This window comes from Mirounga angustirostris, unplaced genomic scaffold (genome assembly GCF_029215605.1).
Source record: "Mirounga angustirostris isolate CCGP_5_RB_7025 unplaced genomic scaffold, mMirAng1.0.hap1 SCAF_11, whole genome shotgun sequence".
NCBI classification, from domain to species: Eukaryota; Metazoa; Chordata; class Mammalia; order Carnivora; family Phocidae; genus Mirounga; species Mirounga angustirostris.
Window position 1 is genome coordinate 17,602,847 of NW_026991719.1, and position 20,750 is coordinate 17,623,596.

General features: G+C 38.4%; 1 protein-coding gene across 4 annotated transcripts in view; it reads left to right on the forward strand.

Moving 5' to 3' along the window:
- CNKSR2 (connector enhancer of kinase suppressor of Ras 2) overlaps positions 1–20,750 on the forward strand; it is a 275,032-nt gene that overhangs the window by 219,683 nt on the left and 34,599 nt on the right. For all 4 annotated transcript variants that reach the window (XM_045875847.3, XM_045875864.3, XM_045875838.3 and 1 more), the window contains 3 exons: positions 3,392–3,459; positions 9,533–9,633; positions 11,996–12,542. In XM_045875847.3, the coding sequence (XP_045731803.1) occupies positions 3,392–3,459; positions 9,533–9,633; positions 11,996–12,542 (716 nt within the window). The remainder of the gene's footprint in view (positions 1–3,391; positions 3,460–9,532; positions 9,634–11,995; positions 12,543–20,750) is intronic.

Genomic DNA, 20,750 nt, shown 5'->3' on the forward strand with positions numbered 1-20,750 from the left:
ATATGTCCTTACAATTGTGAGGATTCACCCATTTCTCTTTGGTAATTATTTTTTGTACATTACTCCCATAGTTCTTACTCATTTTTTTTCTGCTCAATACATTATTCTCTGAACACTTGACAACTTCATGGGAATGTTTCCGTTAGGCTCAATATCCCCATACCTATATTATCTTGTTTTAAAACATTAGTGTTGGGGCGCCTGGGTGGCTCAGTCGTTAAGCGTCTGCCTTCGGCTCAGGTCATGATCCCAGGGTCCTGGGATCGAGCCCCGCATCGGGCTCCCTGCTCAGAGGGAAGCCTGCTTCTCCCTCTCCCACTCCCCCTGCTTGTGTTCCCTCTCTCGCTGTGTCTCTCTCTGTCAAATAAATAAAATCTTTAAAAAAAAATGAGTGGTACAGTAAGGTGCTGAATGTAGACCTAATATTAAAGCACTTCCCCATCATTAAATTCAATGCTTGTATCCCTAACCGGTTTTTCTTAAAATAGCCTCCCCCCATTCCTAGCACCTTTGACTTTCTAATTTTTCACCTAGCTATTTTTGTAAATGGCACTTGATAATAACTTGACATATGTTTATTTGTATCCCTATTTATTGTCTGTTGCCTTCACTAAGATGTAGGCTCTGTGAAGGCAGACGCTTGCTTGGTTTTGTTTCTCTCTACGTCCTTGGTGCTTGGAACAGGACCTTGCAGACATAGGTTCTCATTAAATATTTCTTGACTCCGTTACTGCATATATATCTGCTGTTTATAATGGCCTATAAATACCAAATTATACTGCAACAAGTATATAGGTCAGCCTCTTCAAGCTGCGGTCTGAAGGACAAGTTTATCCAAGACAGCACCAACAGCAGTGTGGTGTTCAGCCTTTTGTGCATGCACACGCTGGCCTGAGTAAGCCACACGCTTTCTAAAGAGTTTTGATCATGAACAGAATTTTTCTTCCTAAAAGTAGTCGAATTTTCAATTGTCTTGTGACATTTAGCAATTCTGGAACTCACTGAAGGCAGGAATTATGTCTTATTCATTTTTGTGCCCCCAAAACATAGCTCATTGTTCAGCATATAGCAGGCACTTAGTAAATTTGTTGAACTGAACAATCAAGGAAGCCTCTTTTTAGTTTTCTGATTCATCTCATAAAGACCTCATTGTTCTTTAAACTCCTGACAAAATGAAATTTCACTGATGTTTTTTAAAATAGTCAGTATGAGGTACTAGATTAAAATCTAATAATACATGTTCCTATAGTGCTATTATCATCATTTTCACCCAAAAAGCACCAGACAAGTCTTTCTCAAGAGTGCTAAAAGTTGTCTTGCAGTACAAATTCAACCCCTTACTCACTACAGATGACCTGTAGACTAAATTTTAATTTTGACCTTTTACTAGTGATTAGAGTCCTTTTGAAGGGTTATTTATCATGAAGTTGACTTCTTATCATTTGTAATTTTTTGGAGTGTGTGAGTGTACTCTATGCTACTGAATTTATTTGATCAAACTTTATTTTATTCCCTTTCTGTTCCAGTCCCTTCTTCACTTCCCAAAAATACTTGAGGTGATAACTACATTGTAATTATCAAAATAAAGTTGAGCTTTAGGTGACTTATTCTTAAAATTAAAGCATAAATTTCCATGGATGTGATTTTGTCAGTGAGAGACACATATTTCCTCCCTTTTCAAGATATTCTAAGAATCTGCTGCACAGTGAATACCACTGGACATAAGTGCTGTAATACATGACTCACTTCAAATCACATCGTCTTCCATCTGACACAGGAGATAAACTCTTGGGAGAAAAATATCTCAAACACAATTTTTTCTTAAAAATATATCTTGCTCAGATTATTCCACAGTTTAATGATGTTAACTATACTATGGTTTCCAAATTTATGGTAGTTTGGAAGGGGGGGGTTCTTCCTTAATTTCTGAGTTGGGAAAGTATATGGATCATAGCTCAGAATGGACCAATGGGAAAGTGTCAGGTTAATTTAAAGATTTTATGATTTGATAATCTGATGCAGTGTAAGCTGAAATAATGAACACAGGGAGAGATCTGGTGGGACAAAAGATGGAAATTGAAACAATGCAGGCCCCTACACTGGCAATAGCAGCACTACTGAGAGAGGAAAGATTTATTTTTAGGTTACTGTTGTGCGTGGAAATAAATTTTCAGGATCTGAACAGAGGTTAAAATTATGTTTGTTCATTTTGTCTTTAGACAACCTAATACCCTTGTATTTAGAGACAAACTTCCAAAGTACTCCTGACATGTGTTTCCCCCTGGATCACTAAACTTAAATGACCTTCATCAAAACTAATATTTCATAGTAAAATTTATTTTGACAGGCAAGGTCCATAACTTTCTCCCTCATCAGTATATATTGTATGATATTAAGTAACTGTAAAAGAGCATTTGCTCTGAAGACCCAATCAGCAGTGATATTTGGAGTGCTTCTAAATTGGGAGCAACAGAATTAATAGGGATCTGATCATCTTAAAACCCACTATATTACAGATATGAACAGGTTTGCCTAAGACTTTTCTATCAAAATAGCATCTTTAGTGTGGGAACAATTTGTAGTACAGCAAATTAGAGCTCATTGAAGACTCCATGTGTCAAGAGTAGCAAAGAACACATCTTTTATGTAGAATTATCTCATATATTCTTAAACATCTTAAAATAAATATTTTTATTAAGTTTTGTAATTTTGGGGCTCCTGGTTGCCTCAGTCAGTTAGTCGTCCAACTCTTGGTTTCGGCTCAGGTCATGATCCTCAGGGTTGTGAGATCGAGCCCCGCATTGGGCTCCATGCTGGGCTTGAAGTCTGCTTAAGATTCTCTCTCTCTTTCTCCTTCTGCCCCTACCCCTTCCCTCTCTAAAAATAATAATAATAATGTTTCTTATTTTAATTCCTGTTTAGTTAATACACCGTCTTATTAGTTTCAGGTATACAGTGTACTGATTCAGCAATTCTTTACATTACTCAGTGGTCATCATGACAAGTGCACTCCTAATCCCATTCACCAGCCACCCCCCCCTCACGTACCTCCACTCTGGTTACCATCAGATTGTTTTCTAGAGTTAGGGGTCTGTTCCTTGGTTTGTCTCTCTCTTTTTTTCCCTTCATTTGTTTGTTTCTTAAATTCCACATATGAGTGAAATCATATGATATTTGTCTTTCTCTGCCTGACTTATTTCACTTAGCATAATACTCTCTAGCTCCATCCATGCCGTTGCAAATGGCAAGATTTCATTCTTTTTGATGGCTGAGCAATATTCCATTGTATATATGCCACATCATCTTTATTCTTAAAATAAATATGTTTAAGAAGTAAAATATAAAAAAATTAAGTTGCAATATTACTGATTTTAACATTTGTTTTTTACAGGTGGCTTAACAGAATCAATATGCTGACTGCGGGATATGCCGAAAGAGAGAGGATTAAGCAAGAACAAGGTAAAGGAATATTTTTTTTTTTTAGAGTCATGGGGTTTTTGTTTTGTTTTGTTTTGTTTTGTTGTTATCCTATACAGTGATTCACTACTGTCATTTGAATGAACATGCAGTCACCAGGCTATGGTTATTTCTCTTCTGGGCACCTTGAATCCAAACCATAGCATCTTATAGGTAAGGTCTAGTAAACTAAACAGATGGGGAATAAACTCTGAAATTTTTGGAGCACCTAGTGTGGAGTTCGTTGCTGTCTCTCTCAGTCTTTTTTTCAAAGGAGGAAAAAAATCTTAAAAAGTCTGTAATTGATCCTAAATATTGGCCAAAGTTCAGGTCCTTATTGGTGCATTGTTTTTTTCTGTTTAGCAGTTTCATAGACATTTTAGTGGACTTTTATGCAAAGAGCTCAGATGGATGACCCCTTCTTCCATAAATTATCTCAGTTGGTTATGTTCTTCGGTTCTGTTCATCTGTTACTCTGTGATCTTATGGAACTTGCCTCGGTATTGACCTCAGATTTACAAAAGACAATGTCATTATGCAAAATTAAAATTTTACTGAAAGTTGTAGTCACCATTCCGAAGTTGCTTTACATTTCCAAAAAGTGTTTATTGTACATCCCTTGGAAGCATCAACAGGTGTTGGAAGTCTCAAAAGAGACCCAAATCAGAGAAATTCTACAGGTTGATATATATACAAACATATTTCTAGTTGTGTCTCCGGTGGGCATAGCCTATTTGTTTATGTGGAGACTCTAAAAACCTTCTGTTTCCTCTCAGAGTAAAACCTCAGCCAAAACTTTTTTTAACATCTAAAAGCTAAAGGTTAGAGAGTTCTAAAGAAGATAACCAGATCACAAAACCAATCTGTCAGCAAATGTTTAGGGCAGGGGTTGGCAAACTTTCTGTGAAGAGCCAAGTAGTTAATGTTTCAGGCTTTGCAAGCCTGTAAGATTTCTGTCTAAACTGGTCACAGCTATGAAAGCAGCTGTACACACGAGGGATGTGCCTGGGCTCTAATAAAGCTTTATTTATGGACACTGAGATTAAATTTCATATCATTTTTTACATTTCAAAAAATATTCTTCCTTTGATTTCTTAACCATTTAAAAATCTACACACCATTCTTGATCCACAGGCCATGTAAAAACAGGCAGAGAGCCTCATTTGGCCTGCAGGCCTTAGTTTACCAACCCCTGGCTTAGAGCCATTGGGTGAGGGAATGAGAATGGGTAGAGCACTGAAGGGTGAGGAGTTAGGGCAGGAAGATTTCAAAGAAATAGCAAAACATGGTTCCTGCCAATAGGAATATATCATCTTGTTGAGGATCTCAAAGATACACCCTTGAAACTGCTTGAGAAAAACAAAAACAAAAAAAGAAAAACGAACAAGCAACATAAAGTAAATGAGTCCTAATGATTGCACAACGTGCAACTGATGAAAAATTTGCTAAGTGGATGCAAAATTAAAAAAAAAAAAAACCTGGGAAGGAGGCAGGATTAATGAGGAAATAACTTGCTAGAGGAAGTGATCGTGAGCCTGATATAAAGTCAGCAGAAGAGGGGAAGAGAAGATATTTTATTCAATATGAAGCTTTTCTGTGTAATGCCTTCAACTGGCACTCTGATTAAATTAAGGTAAAATAGGCACCCATCCTGCCTGAAATTACACTGAATTCTAGTAGAAAGGGTACTCTTAATATAATACAGAAAATGAAATGTACAAATCAAGTTCTGTGGAAATTCGGCTGGAGAGATTGCTTCCAGGACGGGAATGGGAAGACTATGTCGACTCCATTATTTGAACTCGTTCTCACAGGATGAGAAGGGAGTAGAGTTAAGGAAGTAACGAAATAAAGCATTCCTGAGAGTGGAAGCAGCATGGATACTTCCACAAATAACGTGGAAGCAATCTCCATCAAATCAGTGTGCACAGGCAAATCCCAGCCAGGACTAGGAAATGTCAGGCCAGTTTCAAGCCACATTTTTTCATTGTTAAAAGTTTTTTAAAGGAATAAGCCTTTCATACTTCAACTTAACTTATAGGCCTAAAATTGTGTTAAGAGTACTAAAAAAAATACTAGCCTTCCTTTTCACATTTTTTTAAAGTCATAAAAGAGTTCTTTATAGGTGCATACAGATTTGTTTCTGATTCTTTTAAGATGCAAGAATTAAAAGTGAGCAATGTACGGATAGAAAAAAATGAATCTTTGAAAAAAAATGTAATGTACATGAATAAGGAATCTTGGACTTTCAGGCTCAACTCTTGTATTTTATCACTTTGAAGCTTAGCATGGTCTTGATTTTAGTGAATTTTCTTTGTACGTGGTATTATATAGTCGAATTTCATTGTGGATTAAACAACTGGTAAGTTATATTGCACATGCAGGTTCCAATAAGTATTCAGTCCATGGATTCATGCTGCCCTGGTCATGTGAGTATATATTTTAGTGCCTTCTGGAGTGGTAGGCATTCATTGGCAGAAGCTAATAGTTAATAATTCACCTCTCTCTTGCTAGCACATTGCAACCAGAATCTCTGAAGTAATTTGGATTTCCACATAGAGTATATATTCCTCAGGCACTCTGACCTCGGTCAGAAACATACAACACTTCCTACCTTCTGCACAATTAGGTCTCATGGTATATTCTGTAGAGAAAGCAACTGGATCCATGTATCTACTCCACACTTCTGTACAGTTCTTTGACATCTCCTGAGAACCGTTCTCAGTACTGAAGTTAAACTTCATACAAAATATAGCTCTTTGAGGGTTGGGAAACATTCACAAACATGTAAAGGAGTAACAACTGCCAAGCACTTTTTATTTAAGTAGCCAGTGCAGCTTAGAAGTGACTTTTGCATTGATTTAAATAAAAGTTTAGTGAATTGCTGTCTGTAGCTACAGAAGTGTAAAAGATGTGGGCTTCTCTTTCATTATTTATTGTTGTACTTAGAGAAAACAGGGTTATACTAAATTATCAAGATCACAATCTGGCTAATTGTCTGCTAATCATTTTTCTATATTTTTCCACCTTCAAGTCAGACATTCATGACACATTATTTTCTGTCATACATAAGGTCTTTCTAAAGCTTTAATCACATAAAAATGAATGAAATATATTTTTTGGTAGTTTTAGATGAAAAAGTCATTCTTTTTTTCAAAGTTTCCTTTTATATCAACATGAGAAGTAAAGTGAAAATGTTCCTGTTCTATTGACAGCACTGTTTATTCATGATTAGTTACTTATAAAATTGAATACCACTACAAGAGACATTAAGAGTTCCCATTTATTTTGTGCTAAATAGAAAGCTAAAAAAAATAATTTGCTCTTAGAATGCAAATCAAACTGGTTTCAGCCTCTGAGCAAACGGTGTGCCTGTGATTTTCCACACAAACCCTAAATAAACCATGATTGAATTTTCTGTGTAGGTTACTCTCTGGCATTGCTCTCTCAAAGACACACAAGTTACTGTGAAAAATGAAACTAACTTACAAGGTGGGATTTCAGTCTTTTCTTTAGCAACCCAAGAAAGCTATAGATTGATGGTACTTTTTAGTAAACCAAGAATTACATCAAACAGTGGACTAGAATTCTTCTAATTCAGGTGAGGGGGAAAAGGAGAGAGAGAATCTCCCACATCTATCACTTGTAGTGATAGCTATAGAGAATTGTATAAAATGGCAATCCTCTCCTTCTCAACATGCTGATAAGGACCACTTGAGGTACTAATTCTTTGAGACCCCCCAAGGTATCAGTGCAAAGGTCAAGGAGAAACTCAACACAGGTGCCACAGTTTCATGAAATAGTGGAAAGGGTAAAAACAAAGTGATCTTAGTAAACCACTGCTTGGGGGTGGGATGGGGGTTGCTGACCCCTTCACCTCCATCAGTGACTTCCCTGTAGTATTTCAAGCTCCCACAGAACTACCTAACCCAGATCCCAGAATTTCAGAATTCACTTTTCATTGCTGCAACTTGCTACAAGAAAAAAAAATGTCCAAGAAGATAAACACAAGGCATCTATCTCCTATGTGATCTGGGTCAGACTGTCCTAGCATGCTACCTACAAATCCACCCAAGAAGATCAGGGGTCCTAATATTTATTGAGTGCTGTCAAGGTGTGAAGCACTTGAATATATATTACCTTATTTAGTACCCACCCACCCACACACACATACACACAACTCTGAAAGGTGGTTATCATTAGCCCCCTTTTACAGATGTTCAAAGAGACTCAGGTTTAGTAACCATCACAAGAGCACAGAGATGGTAAACAGTACAGCCAAGAATTGAACCTACATCTGCCCAACTATATATAGTTCATGCTTTTCCCACCATTGTTTGTTGGGTACATCTCTCGGCAACTACATCAATTCATATTTGAGGGGAAACTTAGTATACTGGCTGTCACCAGCATGGTCCATTGTAAATTACCAGACACAAGTTTAGATCAACTAGTTTCTGCTTATCTTTTAGTCAAAGGGAATAATTAAAGTAGGAATAGCATTTTCAAAGTTTTTGTATTTTGAGACCTGAATATAATAATCTCCTTTGCTAAAGAATTGCTGTTCATGTTAGCCCGAGTAATAGAGCAGCGGGAGGAGGGGGGCTTAAAGCATCATGTATAGGGATGCCTGGGTGGCTCAGTCAGTTAAGTGTTTGACTTCAGCTCAGGTCATGATCCCAGTGTTCTGGGATTGAGCCTCGGCAGGGAGCCTGCTTCTCCCTCTCCCTCTGCCTACCACTTCCCCTGCTTGTGCGCACTCAATCTCTCTCTCTCTCTCTCTCTGACAAATAAATAAAAATCTTTAAAAAAAATTTTTTTAAAGCATCGTGAATATATGTCAAATTAAATTCTCCCACTATGTCATACAAAAGAGTCCCTTCAAGGTTTAGGGCAAGGTGATTTCTTAGTTCAAATCCCAGCTCTACTATTTTCTATTCAGCATATATAGTAAGTACTTAATATTAGCTATATTTATTAATAAGTATAGCAAGGAAAATTTATATAAATATTACAGTACAGGAATTTCTGGGTGGAGAGGGGTTCCTATAAAAATATGTGCCATGATTTTTCACCTAAATCTCAGTATCATTTAGGCCTTATGATGGTTCTTTTGTGATTTGGATTTTCATAAGAATAAGGAACATATGTCTTAATACTTTTTCACTTCCTTTACCATCTGAGATTCATATGGGTAATACTTGTAGGTTTTTCTTTGTAAATCTTGTAAAGAATTAACCCAGAGTTAAGAGTGGTGAAGATATTAGTGGAACAGGTTCTGATTATTGGCCTTTGTGCTGTATTTCACTTACTCAACTGATTTATCTCTCAGTTTTTTCCCTTCCCTCTTGCCTGAGGTCTGCCAAATCTAGTGGCTTACATTTTCTACCCTTTTAAGTAGTTCTGGAAGTTTGGAACTTGCGGCCCACATCAGCAAATTTGCCCTTTTGCATTTGGCAAGAATCAGGATTTGCCATGTGTTTCCAAGTAGAGGTGGGAGTATGGTGTTACAGAGATTCATGTCAGCATGACTCTGGAAACAGCGATTGTTAGATAACCAGTGAATTGAAGCCAGAAAAAAGAATTGAGAACGTTATTTTTAGAGCTGTTTATATCTGTAGAGATCTACAGCAGTGTGTGTGTGTGTGTGTGTGTGTATAGCTTTTCTTTGAGTGTTCATCTTTAGGGTAAAATGATATACCTTTCAGAGGCATCATGTGATATCATTCATTAATTAAAGGTTCGGTATAATTTGGCCTGGAATCTAAAGCACCCTAAACCCGATTTGGCTTATGCAGTGTCTTTTTCTTAACTCCTTAACATTGTAGCTATGTATAATTGCTTGCTTTAAAGGTTGGAATTAGGTGATTGTACTCTTCCTTCTTCCTCAAAACCCAGCCGAAAATAAGTAGGAGTAGGAGTAGGAGGTGCTGGGGCTTGGAGTAGGAGGTGCTGGGGAGCAGGGTGTAGGAGTGGAATTTAAATTTCCTTGTGTTAGCTGGTAGTTTATGTTCCTGAAAATATGGCTAGAAACATTTAATAGAATGTTATTGTATCTATGTGTGTGAATTTACAGATTACTGGAGTGAGAGTGACAAGGAAGAAGCAGATACTCCATCAACACCCAAACAGGACAGCCCTCCACCACCCTACGATACATACCCACGGCCTCCCTCTGTAAGTTGCCAACAGGCACGTACGTAATTTGGCATCAGATTCTTCAGTGATATCCCTTCGTTCGTTAAAAACAACTATGTAGTGAATTGCACGTCAGACCTCAGGATTCCTAAGAGGAAGGAAAATAGGGAGTCTAAAAGCAATAAGGGGAAAAAAAATTTAAGTATGCAAAGACTGTTTAATCAGGAGAAACAGTCACCACAGATTCCAGGTGTAATAAAAATCTGCCCAGGTTTATTTTTAAAAAAATCCTGTTTGTGTCAGAGTAGCCTTCATGGAAATATCAGCAAGAAAAAAAGTTTTCTTAGAAAAAGATATATAAATGGACCTTATGTATTTCCACACTAATAAAGTTCATTCCTGTGTCCTTCAGAAACAACTCATAAAAATTAATATTATATCTGTATTGAACACATGTTTTGACATACAGCTTTTTAGACAGTCATGGGGTCTGGTTCAATGTATGTGTTTATATGGTACTCTAGACTTCTTAAACGTGTGTAAATTATTCTGTGTATACACTGTACTTTAATCTTTTAATGGGATAAAACAACTGTCCTGGTTTTCTTGGGACTATCCCAATTTATGTCCGTTTCCCATCAGAATTATTAAGAGCATCTCAGTAGTGTCCCAATTTCAACTATATATTGCATGCTTACGGCATCTTAAGAGTCAATTCTGCCTGTCCTGGGACTGAGTCATCCACATAGGAAATGGAAGCTGAATTTAGGTGACAGGAGCAGCCAACCTAATTGCACCTCCATATTACTCTAGAAGATTTTAAATAAGAAAGGCACTACACAAGATGTTGATATAATTGGAGGACACTTCTCAACCTTGGCTATGCATAAGAATCACCTCTGGAACATTTTAGAAATGCAGATGCAGACATTAAATCAGCATATCTGGGACTACAAACAGCTCAATGGACTAGACTATGGACTTTTGCAAACAGGGGCCCTGTTGGATGGATCTACACATCCCCATGGCCTAACACAGCACTGGCACTTATTTATTAAGTGCTTAATAAATATTTCTGAAATAAACACATGGGCACTTTTGGCCAATAACTAAAAGGGAAGCCACATTTTTAATAACCACGCTTGATGAAGTGTCTATTACCTAAGAATTGTTCCTCTATATATGCACATTTCTTTAATAAATGCTGCAGTTTACTGAGTGCAACAGAATGCAAGGAGGAGCGATAGAAATGAAATCATGAAGTCAGTGACAAGATATAGTTTATATCATATTTTCCCTCTTTCCCTAAAACATCAGGGCCTGAATAATTGCTTTAAAATATTTCTAAAAGAGGAAGAAAGGGAAGCTGCAGCTTCAGGGGACGGCTCCTTAATCACAGCAGTGTGGGGATTTCAAGAAGGAAACTTTATATGTTATTAACGTGTGGGAAGATAAACTGCCCCCAGAAGATGCCAGTTAACTTCTCCTCCTTTAGCCAGAGGGGCTGTATGTGCTTTCGCCTCAGCTGGGCTTGTCCTGACCACAGCTGCAGCCCCATTTGCCAGGATCACATTTGATAAACCTGGCTCCTCCTGCCAGAAAGGGGCCCAGGCTTATCTGTTAGCCCCCGGAGCTGGAGTAAGCCTTGTCCCCAGCGGGGGCACCTGCAAGTCCTTTACAGCATTCACTTGATGTCAGTCCTTTTTCTTGGTTGTGCTTTGTGCTATGCTATATATTCCCAAACTTGAAATTCAGGGAATAAAAGTATCCCATTTTTCTTTTGTGTTTATGTACCCTGAGGTGCCCATGCTCAAGGCAAATGCTAATCCCCATCCGGGTATAATGTCATCCTGCCTATATTTTTAACTCTCTACAAAGTGCCACAAATTGACCAGATCCTAAGAAAGCTTTTCCTTGGGGCCCATAGGAGCAGACATTCAGCTGTGAGGAAGAGGAGGGGTTCTGTCTGATTATAGGCATCTTGTTTTCACATCCAAAAGCCTCTCTCCTTGCCCTCATCCCCAAACTCCATAAAATCCAGGAATATGAATTTGGCAACAATTGTTCACGGTTTCAAATGCATAGAGATTTTTAAAACTTCAGATTTTTTTGTGGTTGTTGCTATTTCTTACGTAAGCACTCGGATTTTCTTATGCTTCATTGTAAAATTTTGCATGTTAATATGTCAGATTTTTCATGAGAGTCTGGTAGTGCTGCATTTAAACACTCCCCATCTCAGTCCCTTAAAAGATCAGCCGGGGCCTAACTTTGAGATGTCTGTGAACTTGACTAGTCATTAACTTGACTGGTAAATGTTAGCTGGTGGAAATCTAATGTGTGCCTTGCTGACAGAGGTGGTCCATTATTTCTGTGGAGACTGATCAGAAGCTCCTTTCCACAGATGAGTTGTGCCAGTCCTTACGTGGAAGCAAAACACAGCCGGCTCTCGTCCACTGAGACCTCCCAGTCACAATCCTCCCATGAGGAGTTTCGCCAGGAAGTGACCGGGAGCAGTGCGGTGTCCCCCATTCGCAAGACAGCCAGTCAGCGCCGCTCCTGGCAGGATTTAATCGAGACGCCCCTGACAAGCTCAGGATTACACTATCTTCAGACTCTGCCCCTGGAGGATTCTGTCTTCTCCGACTCCGCGGCCATCTCCCCAGAGCACAGGCGACAGTCCACTCTTCCAACTCAGAAGTGCCACCTACAGGATCACTATGGGCCGTACCCTTTGGCCGAGAGCGAGAGGATGCAAGTGTTAAATGGAAATGGAGGCAAGCCTCGAAGTTTTACTCTGCCTCGAGATAGCGGGTTCAACCACTGCTGTCTGAACGCACCGGTTAGTGCCTGTGACCCGCAGGATGACGTGCAGCCCACAGAGGTGGAGGAAGAGGAGGAGGAGGAGGAGGAGGAAGGGGAGGCGGCAGGGGAAAACATAGGAGACAAAAGTAAGTATGCTGGAGATCTTAGCCTGTGTACACAGAGTCCTAACCTTTCCAAACTTCTTATTTGAAGAAAATAGAATCTTGTTTCCCTTTTTTCTTAAAATAATGGTCTTGCTGCCCAGGAAGTTAGGTATCCCTTGGTGTTTTACTTTGAGAACTTGAGTAACATAGTGGACAAAAGATGGATAACGAAGCCTATATCCCAGGACACCCAAAGCTAGAGCAAATGGTTTTCCCCAGTTACCCATTTGCCTTTTAAGGTTAATGATAGTCATTTCTTTTCCTTCCTCCTGTTATCCACTTTCTTCTCCCTTGCATGCATCATCCCTTTGGTCCACAGTCATTGCCCCCTGAGTTTGGGTTAAGAAACTAAATGCTTCAAGCAGGGTGTTAGCAGAACCTTGGTTAAATATGTAAGTGAACACACACACATACACACACACACACATATACAACTTCCCTTTCCACCATTAAAAGATTTAAAGGAAAAATTCAGAAGAGTTTTTCCAAGAAGAAATTTCAAATAGCACTCCTATAAACTCCAAATAGCTGAAATAACCAGTTTGCCAAAAGCATTTATTTATTTTCTTGGTATGTATGCAGATTGCAAAACTCAGTTTATGTGAATCAACTCTTAAGAGAGACAAAGTCAATTAAGTAATCCTCTGACTTGTTGGCATTAAGAATATGTTTACTAAAAAAAAAAAAATATGTTTACTAATTATCAAGGTCTTTATCCAACATGCCTTACCAAGCATGTTTATAATTAATGTGCTACACCAGTCCAGAAACCCAGCCTATTTTAAGGGAAAGGCTAGAACTCAGTTTTTTACTTAGAAAATCTAGGTTTGGCTGTAAGTCCTGAATGTAAAATTACCACCCCAAAAATAGTGTTAAAGTAGTAGCATAAAACTGTTTGCATGTCTTTATTCAAAACGAAGTTTGGGCCAGTTAGTGCAGATGTCCCAAGCCAATGTTGATGAAACCACAGTTGCTGGTTTGGTCCCACTAGGGCATTAGATTTCTCTTTTTAAAGGATACAAGCAGACTATATCCATCAGCCCATTTTGTGAGTATACGAAACTTTGACTGTGGGATATATTACTGTAAGTTCTTCATCACAACTGGAAAAACAACTCAAAGCTCACAGAGAACCAGCAGGTCAGGAGCCTCATCCCCATGTCAAGCTTGGCTTATTTAAAATGAGGGGTCACTTTGGAGATAATTAATAAGAAAATACAGTAGACTTCCTTTTATGGTATGGATCTTCATTGCATTATTTAATGGGAATTAAATTACATCTTCTACCATCAAAATGAGTCGCTTGTAATAAAATTCATGTGTTAAAGCAGTTTCCACGTGAAGTGTATTGTAGCCATAATCTCCATGAGGAACGTTACAAAAGGTATACTATTGGTGCAGGAAAATGTAATTGCCATCTGTTACCTGCCAAGGCCTGCTAGCATTCACATTTATCAGAGATTATGGAGGAGTCTGGTGGAAGAAATATCTAGGAGCCATGTTAGGCCTCTGTAGGACTTCTGGCAAGCATGATAATACATTTTTACGGTTATGATGTTTACCAAAATTAGTACGTTGTTTTCTAAAATTGAAAGCTGAGTTAGAAACTTCGTTTCGATGGTCATCCAGGTACTGCACAGCTGCTGTAACTAACTATATGAGGTTTGTTCCGTATTGTGCAAACATAGCGGGGAAAGTACTTTATCTCTGCCATTCTAAAATAAATTGTGTTGACATTTGCATAGCCCTCTGGACTAGAGAATTCTGTCCAGAAAACATCTCCTCGTGGTCGCAGGTAGAAGTCATTGATGCTATCTTTCTCGCTTAAGCCAGTTACTTCCCAGGTCCTCCTGGCCATGAGTGAGGGAGTACCAGAGAGGAGAAGGCACGTCCTCGGGCCTGAAAGGAAAACCCGGGCCCACAGAGCATCTGTAGTTAGATGGCTTTCGAGTTTGTTCTTCCTGTGTCTCTTTTTTGCTGTTTTGTTGATTGGATATATTTTTACCATATAGATGCACTCCTAAGTTGGTGGGTTTTTCCTTCAGGTTCCCAAATGAGTCAAGTGGGCAGTTCTTCGGTATTTTCCATCTCTTTCAGGGGCTCTTTTTTTCTGTGGAATAATTGGGATAAGGCCGAACAACCCTAGGAAGTGTGTCCATAAATCTAGTATTGCACATTTTGTCTTTATGATTCAATATCGTGGGGGCAGTTGATGCTATTTCAGTTGGATCTGCTTCATGAGAGGAGGCCATGCACTGTCTTTCAGGGCCCCATTTCTTTCTGGGCATTTTCCCCCAAATCTTGCCACTTGATGTGTCAGTGTTCTTCAGACCATTCTCAGCAGAGCAGTGCATTTCATGGTCGCCTAGTAGAAGATGCTTTTTACTTAACAGAATGTATGTTTACTTTCCTAATGATGGACTTTCTGCATTACTGTTTTTAACATTTAGGAGTGTGCAATTTGATGAACATGTCATTTGAGAAAATCAGCTATAAAATCAGTGTTTTCAAAAGAATTTTTAAGGTCTAGTTAAAGGGTGTCGTGTTCGTGACTGCCCCGGCTTGGCCGTTAGGAGCAGGTATTCCAGGCTTCTTACTCAAATTGAGCTGCTGGGTGTTATATCAACAGAGTCAAAATTAGAGGCACGAAAGAAGCCGTGACCACGCCATCAGTCCCAGGCTGGTGGCAGGCCCTCCAACACGGAGCCCTGTGCTTGTTACAGACGAAGCCCAGCAGTGGCATGTTACTAACTGTCCAGCTCTAGGCCAGCATTTGGTTTGACCTACTAAAGTGAATTTGCACTAATCCAGTACAGACCTGCAGGGGAAGTAAGTTTCGTGTCTCTAGCTCCAAATATTTTTTCGTAGTTTACCAAGAAATTAAAAATAAGAAGCATCAGGCAAGTGGGCAGGAGTAATGGAAGAAAATGTGAAAATATAGCCTACCTTCTGCTTTACGGATGAAGAGCTATGTCATCAACCAAACTCCTCTCTTATCATTTATATTTACCTTAACTTTATATAATATAATATATATTATATAGTGCTTACAAGTTTGCAAAGCAATATAAAAAGCAAGATGTACCTAAATCAGTGACTTAGATGTTGTTGTTGTTTTTTAATTTCCCTCCTTATGGAGTGTAAATTTAGCCTCCTTTAGAACGGTCTTCAATCTGTGTTCTCATGGTTGGACTACGTTTTCTCTTATTTTGAAATTCAGTTATTTAACTGAATCATGCTATGATTTTTCACAGGTTGAATTCATTTTGGTGTAAGATGGATGGTATTAAAAGTACACAGATGAGACCTGTCTTGTTTTCCTTTGACTGAAAAGTCAGCTTGCATATTAATTATCCTGACCTACTTCACTGGCATTTGGGAGAAGACAAGTAATTTCCTATTATCCCAATTAGTAGTTTCGAAGCTTACTGAGATGTGAGCCTTATAATACCTCAGTTAAATTAAATTATAAATTATGTCAGCCTATGCAACTTCCAAGGAATATAAATCATGAAGGTGTGGACAAAATATAAAAATAAACTTCATTCGGAAATCACCTGCCATAACATTAAAATACTGTTTTGGTTAATGCAGGTTGAAATCTACTTGGAATAGCTCTCTTTTCTTTGCCATACTAGACAGTTTAGATGAGGTTTTCAAAAGCTTTATCCTTTTAATCCTGCTGATTTCCCTCTTGGCAGTTATAAGAATACTGTTTACTAGCCATACATTCTTGGTGCCTCCATGTACTCAATGAAGTTGTAATGTTCTCTTTTTCATTGTCTTATAGATGAACTACCACTATTCTCACTTAATTTACACATTTATTAGCGTGGTCTTAGAAATCTAAAGCAAAACCCAGGGTGTTTTGTTTTTGGTTTTGTTTTTTTCCAGAGGAGGGAGGGCGGATAAAATCTGTCACCTTGGGGCGCCTGGGTGACTCAGTTGGTTAAGCGGCTGCCTTCGCCTCAGGTCATGATCCTGGGGTCCTGGGATCGAGCCCCACGTCCGCCTCCCTGCTCAGCAGAGAGCCTGCTTCTCTCTCTCTCCCTCTGCCTGCCACTCTGCCTACTTGTGCTCTCTCTCTCTATCTCTCTGTCAAATAAATAAATAAAATCTTAAAAAAAAAATCTGTCATCTTGTAGCTATAATGCCCATCAGCTTATCTGGCCAAGGTATTTACTGATGCTTTCAAAATGAGATTTTCTGAGAAATGCATTTTAAGGTAATTTTTTCCTCCTTTGCACAACATTGGTAAGTTAAGAGCTGTGTAAAATATGCAGCTCAATGGCCTAATATCTTAAATTATCTAGGCAGAGAGGCTAGATAATGACTACCAATATAGTGCAGAAGAAGACAGATTAATCCTCTTCAATCATTTTAAGGGTCCTAAAGTAATTTCCTGGAGAGTCTCTAAAAGCCATGAATTTTATTTTTAAGAACATCCAGGTACAAAGTATGTGGGCAAGGGAAAGATATTCCCAGAATATGAAATTGTGTAAAAGGAAAAAAGGAGCAAGTTGAAAATAAAAGTGTTGCAACACGTTTTACTGTTTTATTGATTATTGAGATCAATTATGCACAAACACAAAAAATTTAGAAGGGCATAATCATCAATAATATCTTCAGTTATAGTTCAAGTCTAAAGGAAACAGATGGAAAAGCTATATGAGAAATGTGAATAAAAAGACGTGCGTTAAAGTCAGAGAAAAAATAGCAGAGAACCTTATATATGGCACTTTTGTGAAGTTTAAGGGCATTATTCTTGGCTGGTTATGTAACAAGTATATATAAAAAACACAGAAAAATCTAGAAAGTGGTAAACAAATGTTCTCTTAATACCATATTTTCTGATTTTGAAGATAGATAAAAAATAGAGTCTAGCTAAAATGCTGATACTGGTTATAGTTTGGATTTATATTATTGGGAAGTTCAGAAGTGGGGTTGTTCTGGAGTGCATTTTGTGGCTCTGCAGCATCAGGCCTCTCAGTTAACTTTTCTGTAATGCCAACAGCTCTAAGCATCACTTCTTGTAAGACAGCATCCCGAGAGCCAAAGACCAGCATCCAGGGCACCCTATCTTTAGTCCTGTTTGTAAGATCAAAGAAAACTTCTCCTAGATTCTTCCAGCAGACTTAGCTCCCTATTGCATTGGCCAGGATTGCATCATATGCCCAAATAGCAAGGGAAATGGAATAACTATATGAGTAGTTGAGACTAACTTGATTTGTTTTTAAGATCATAAAGAAAAAAATGTACCAAACCGTTTGTCATTACTATCCACACGAGTGTCTCCACTGTTATGTATGCTATATCTGCAAATATATTTGTTCAGGTAGTGTGGCACTCTTTTAATATATATATACATACATATATATATATACATACATATATATATATGTATGTATATGCAAACATGTACCCCAGATCACATCACATCATTTAAGTCTAGACACTAACGAAATGTTCCATATCTAAAAGGGGATAAATATTATGTAAACCTGAAAATACAGCAAGTTAGGTATAATTATTGTTGACTTTTGAAAGGAATAAGTGTATTTTCCTGTAAACACTAAGTGATCGGAACTTAGAATACAGTCTCTGAAGATATTTCTCAGTTTAAATCCTTGCTTTGTCACTCTACCACTTGCAAGTGGTATGATGGATCAAGTTATTTAACACCTCTGGACCTCAGTGTCTTCATTGTTACATCATGTGGTAGCTGTACATGAGGTTATATAAGGATCAAATGAGGCAACACCAGAAACACTTAGTTTCCATATCTGACACACCGTAAGTCTTCCAATAATTTTTTTATAATTGTGTAATTTATGTAGATTTTATGCATATTTGGATTTAGGCAATGAGGGCAATTATAATACTTAAATAGTGAATTAATACTAGTAAACCTCAGTAAATAACATTTACCTGACTACGTGCCCTAACTTTGTTCAGTTCCAGCTATTGAGTCAAACCATATGAATTGCTGTTTTTGTAGGTCAAATGATGAAATATCAGCAATTTTGTACATTTCAACATAATATATTAGCCATATCCTAGGAGCTAAAATAGAAATATCCCTCACTTTACATTCTTATCACTCACTATTCCTTTCCTTTTTGACTCTGGACTTTGGGAACTCAAAAGAAACCTTTTATTCCAAATAACAATAACGTTATATCTATTTACTGAAATGTGTTTATAGATACCATGCGGGTCTCAGTTCACATATTTTCCCCTTGGAGAGTTCTACCGTGACAACCCAGTCTGACCCAGAGGACCCCTCACCACCATAACCACCACCATTCATTCTCTGATATATTACCCCCTGTTTTATAATGTTCACCACTTTATCACTCTGAGCATAATACCAAATATTGTTCACTGATTTATTTCCATCTCCACCCACCAGAATATAAGTTTCTGAAGAGCAGGGATTTTATTCATGTTTTGTACACCTGGTGCCTAAAATGATATATGGCCCATGGTAGGCCAGACACCATTGGATGAATGAATGAATAAATAATAGCAAACCCCTTTTGTCACCAATTCTTTTCCATTTTATAATATAATAGTTAAAGCTGAAGTTAATGTTTTATCCATCGTGTGACATAAAACAGGAGTAAAACCATCACAGAATTCTTCATGTTGGGTATTTTGTAAGGAGAGGGACAGTACTGCATGTACATGCTGGACACCACTAAGCTGGGATGCGAATAACTAGAATCACTGCTCTTTGTGTTATGGTTCACTTAACTCTTAGAGAAGAGTCATCTTCTCTACTATTGAAACCATACTTTCCTGATTTAATCCCATTTCAAAGATGAAGGCCACAAGAATAGGACATGTGAAAGAACCAGTTCATGGTTGGAAACCAGATCTCCCAGCACCCCTAGGCAGTTGTTTTCCTCCCAAAATCTGCTGTCTGCAGAAGGAACGCTGGCCCCCTGGGTGGATGAAGCCACCTAGCTTCATCCTGTTTCCTTTGTAAAATGTGTCGATATTGCAGTTTGCGCTTGAGTGAATAACCAATAGCCCTGCATCTGCCAGGAAAATAATCTCAGGAATGTTACTAAGCCAGGAAGCCAGATTGAAATGGCAAAAGAATGAATTCTCGATGCTACAGAGTCACACCAGCAGAAGATGTGGGCAGCTAAGAACTAAAGTTCACATAAAAGAATGACAGCCCCTCACCAGTGTAGGTAAGACAAGTTAGGATTTACAGTTTGTTTGACCAAGGAAGTTCAGCCACAGTTTCGTGTGCTACTATTTTCACACATCAGGAAAGCAAACCACTTTTCTTCAGGTCAGTAATAGCATACTGTCAGTTTCTCAAGTGGAGCAATCTCTAGCTTATTTTATGAGAACCTGTCCTAAGTTCAGTCTCCATTTACCTTGGTCACCCCTGCCAGAGAAAGCTGAGGATCCCAAGTGCTTCCCTTTCTTCCCTTTGCATATGACATCTCCCTTCTCTGGTTACCAACTACTGGAAGATGGTAGATTAAGACATAACAAGACTGCACCAAACAACGTAGCTTGGAAGTGTGTCAATTTCCCCATGTTTTTCTTTTATTGTTTTAATTGAAAAGTAATAACTTGCTTATTGCTAAGCAAATAAAACAATGATGAAAATAAAAAGCAACCCTCTCTCCTCCCTCTCCGGAGGTAACTTCTGTTCAAAGTTAAGGTTTTTAAAATTAATTCTTGTATGAATTTGTTTTCCTCATGTATCTTTTTCCTGTCACTCCACATTAGTAGGGAGGTGAGGTATAGTTTAGTTGGTTTTCAGGTAGTTTTTCCTCAGAAATTCTTTTGATAATGACTGTAGTTTATAATAGAAGCAACAATCTTATGAGATAACTCCCGTACCACCTCAGAAGGCCCCAATCCCAGCATGTCACCCTAGAAAATGCAGCAGTTACCTATTGACCTTTTCAGAAACAATGGGAGGAGAAATGTGAGAAGAAAGAAATGACAATGACTGTACGTGCACACTTACCCCCTCTGATACACACCCCCATCCTCATATATCAGAAGCTTGTTGCCTACCTGCCTAATGCCTTGGTGCCATAAGACTTTTGCCCAGCCTTCTTGATGAAGGTCTCCCACTAATGTCATCTGATCCCAAAGCTCTGCACTGAAAACAGCTAAGCCAGAGACAGCTAGCTAAAAAGCACAGCAAGTCTAGCC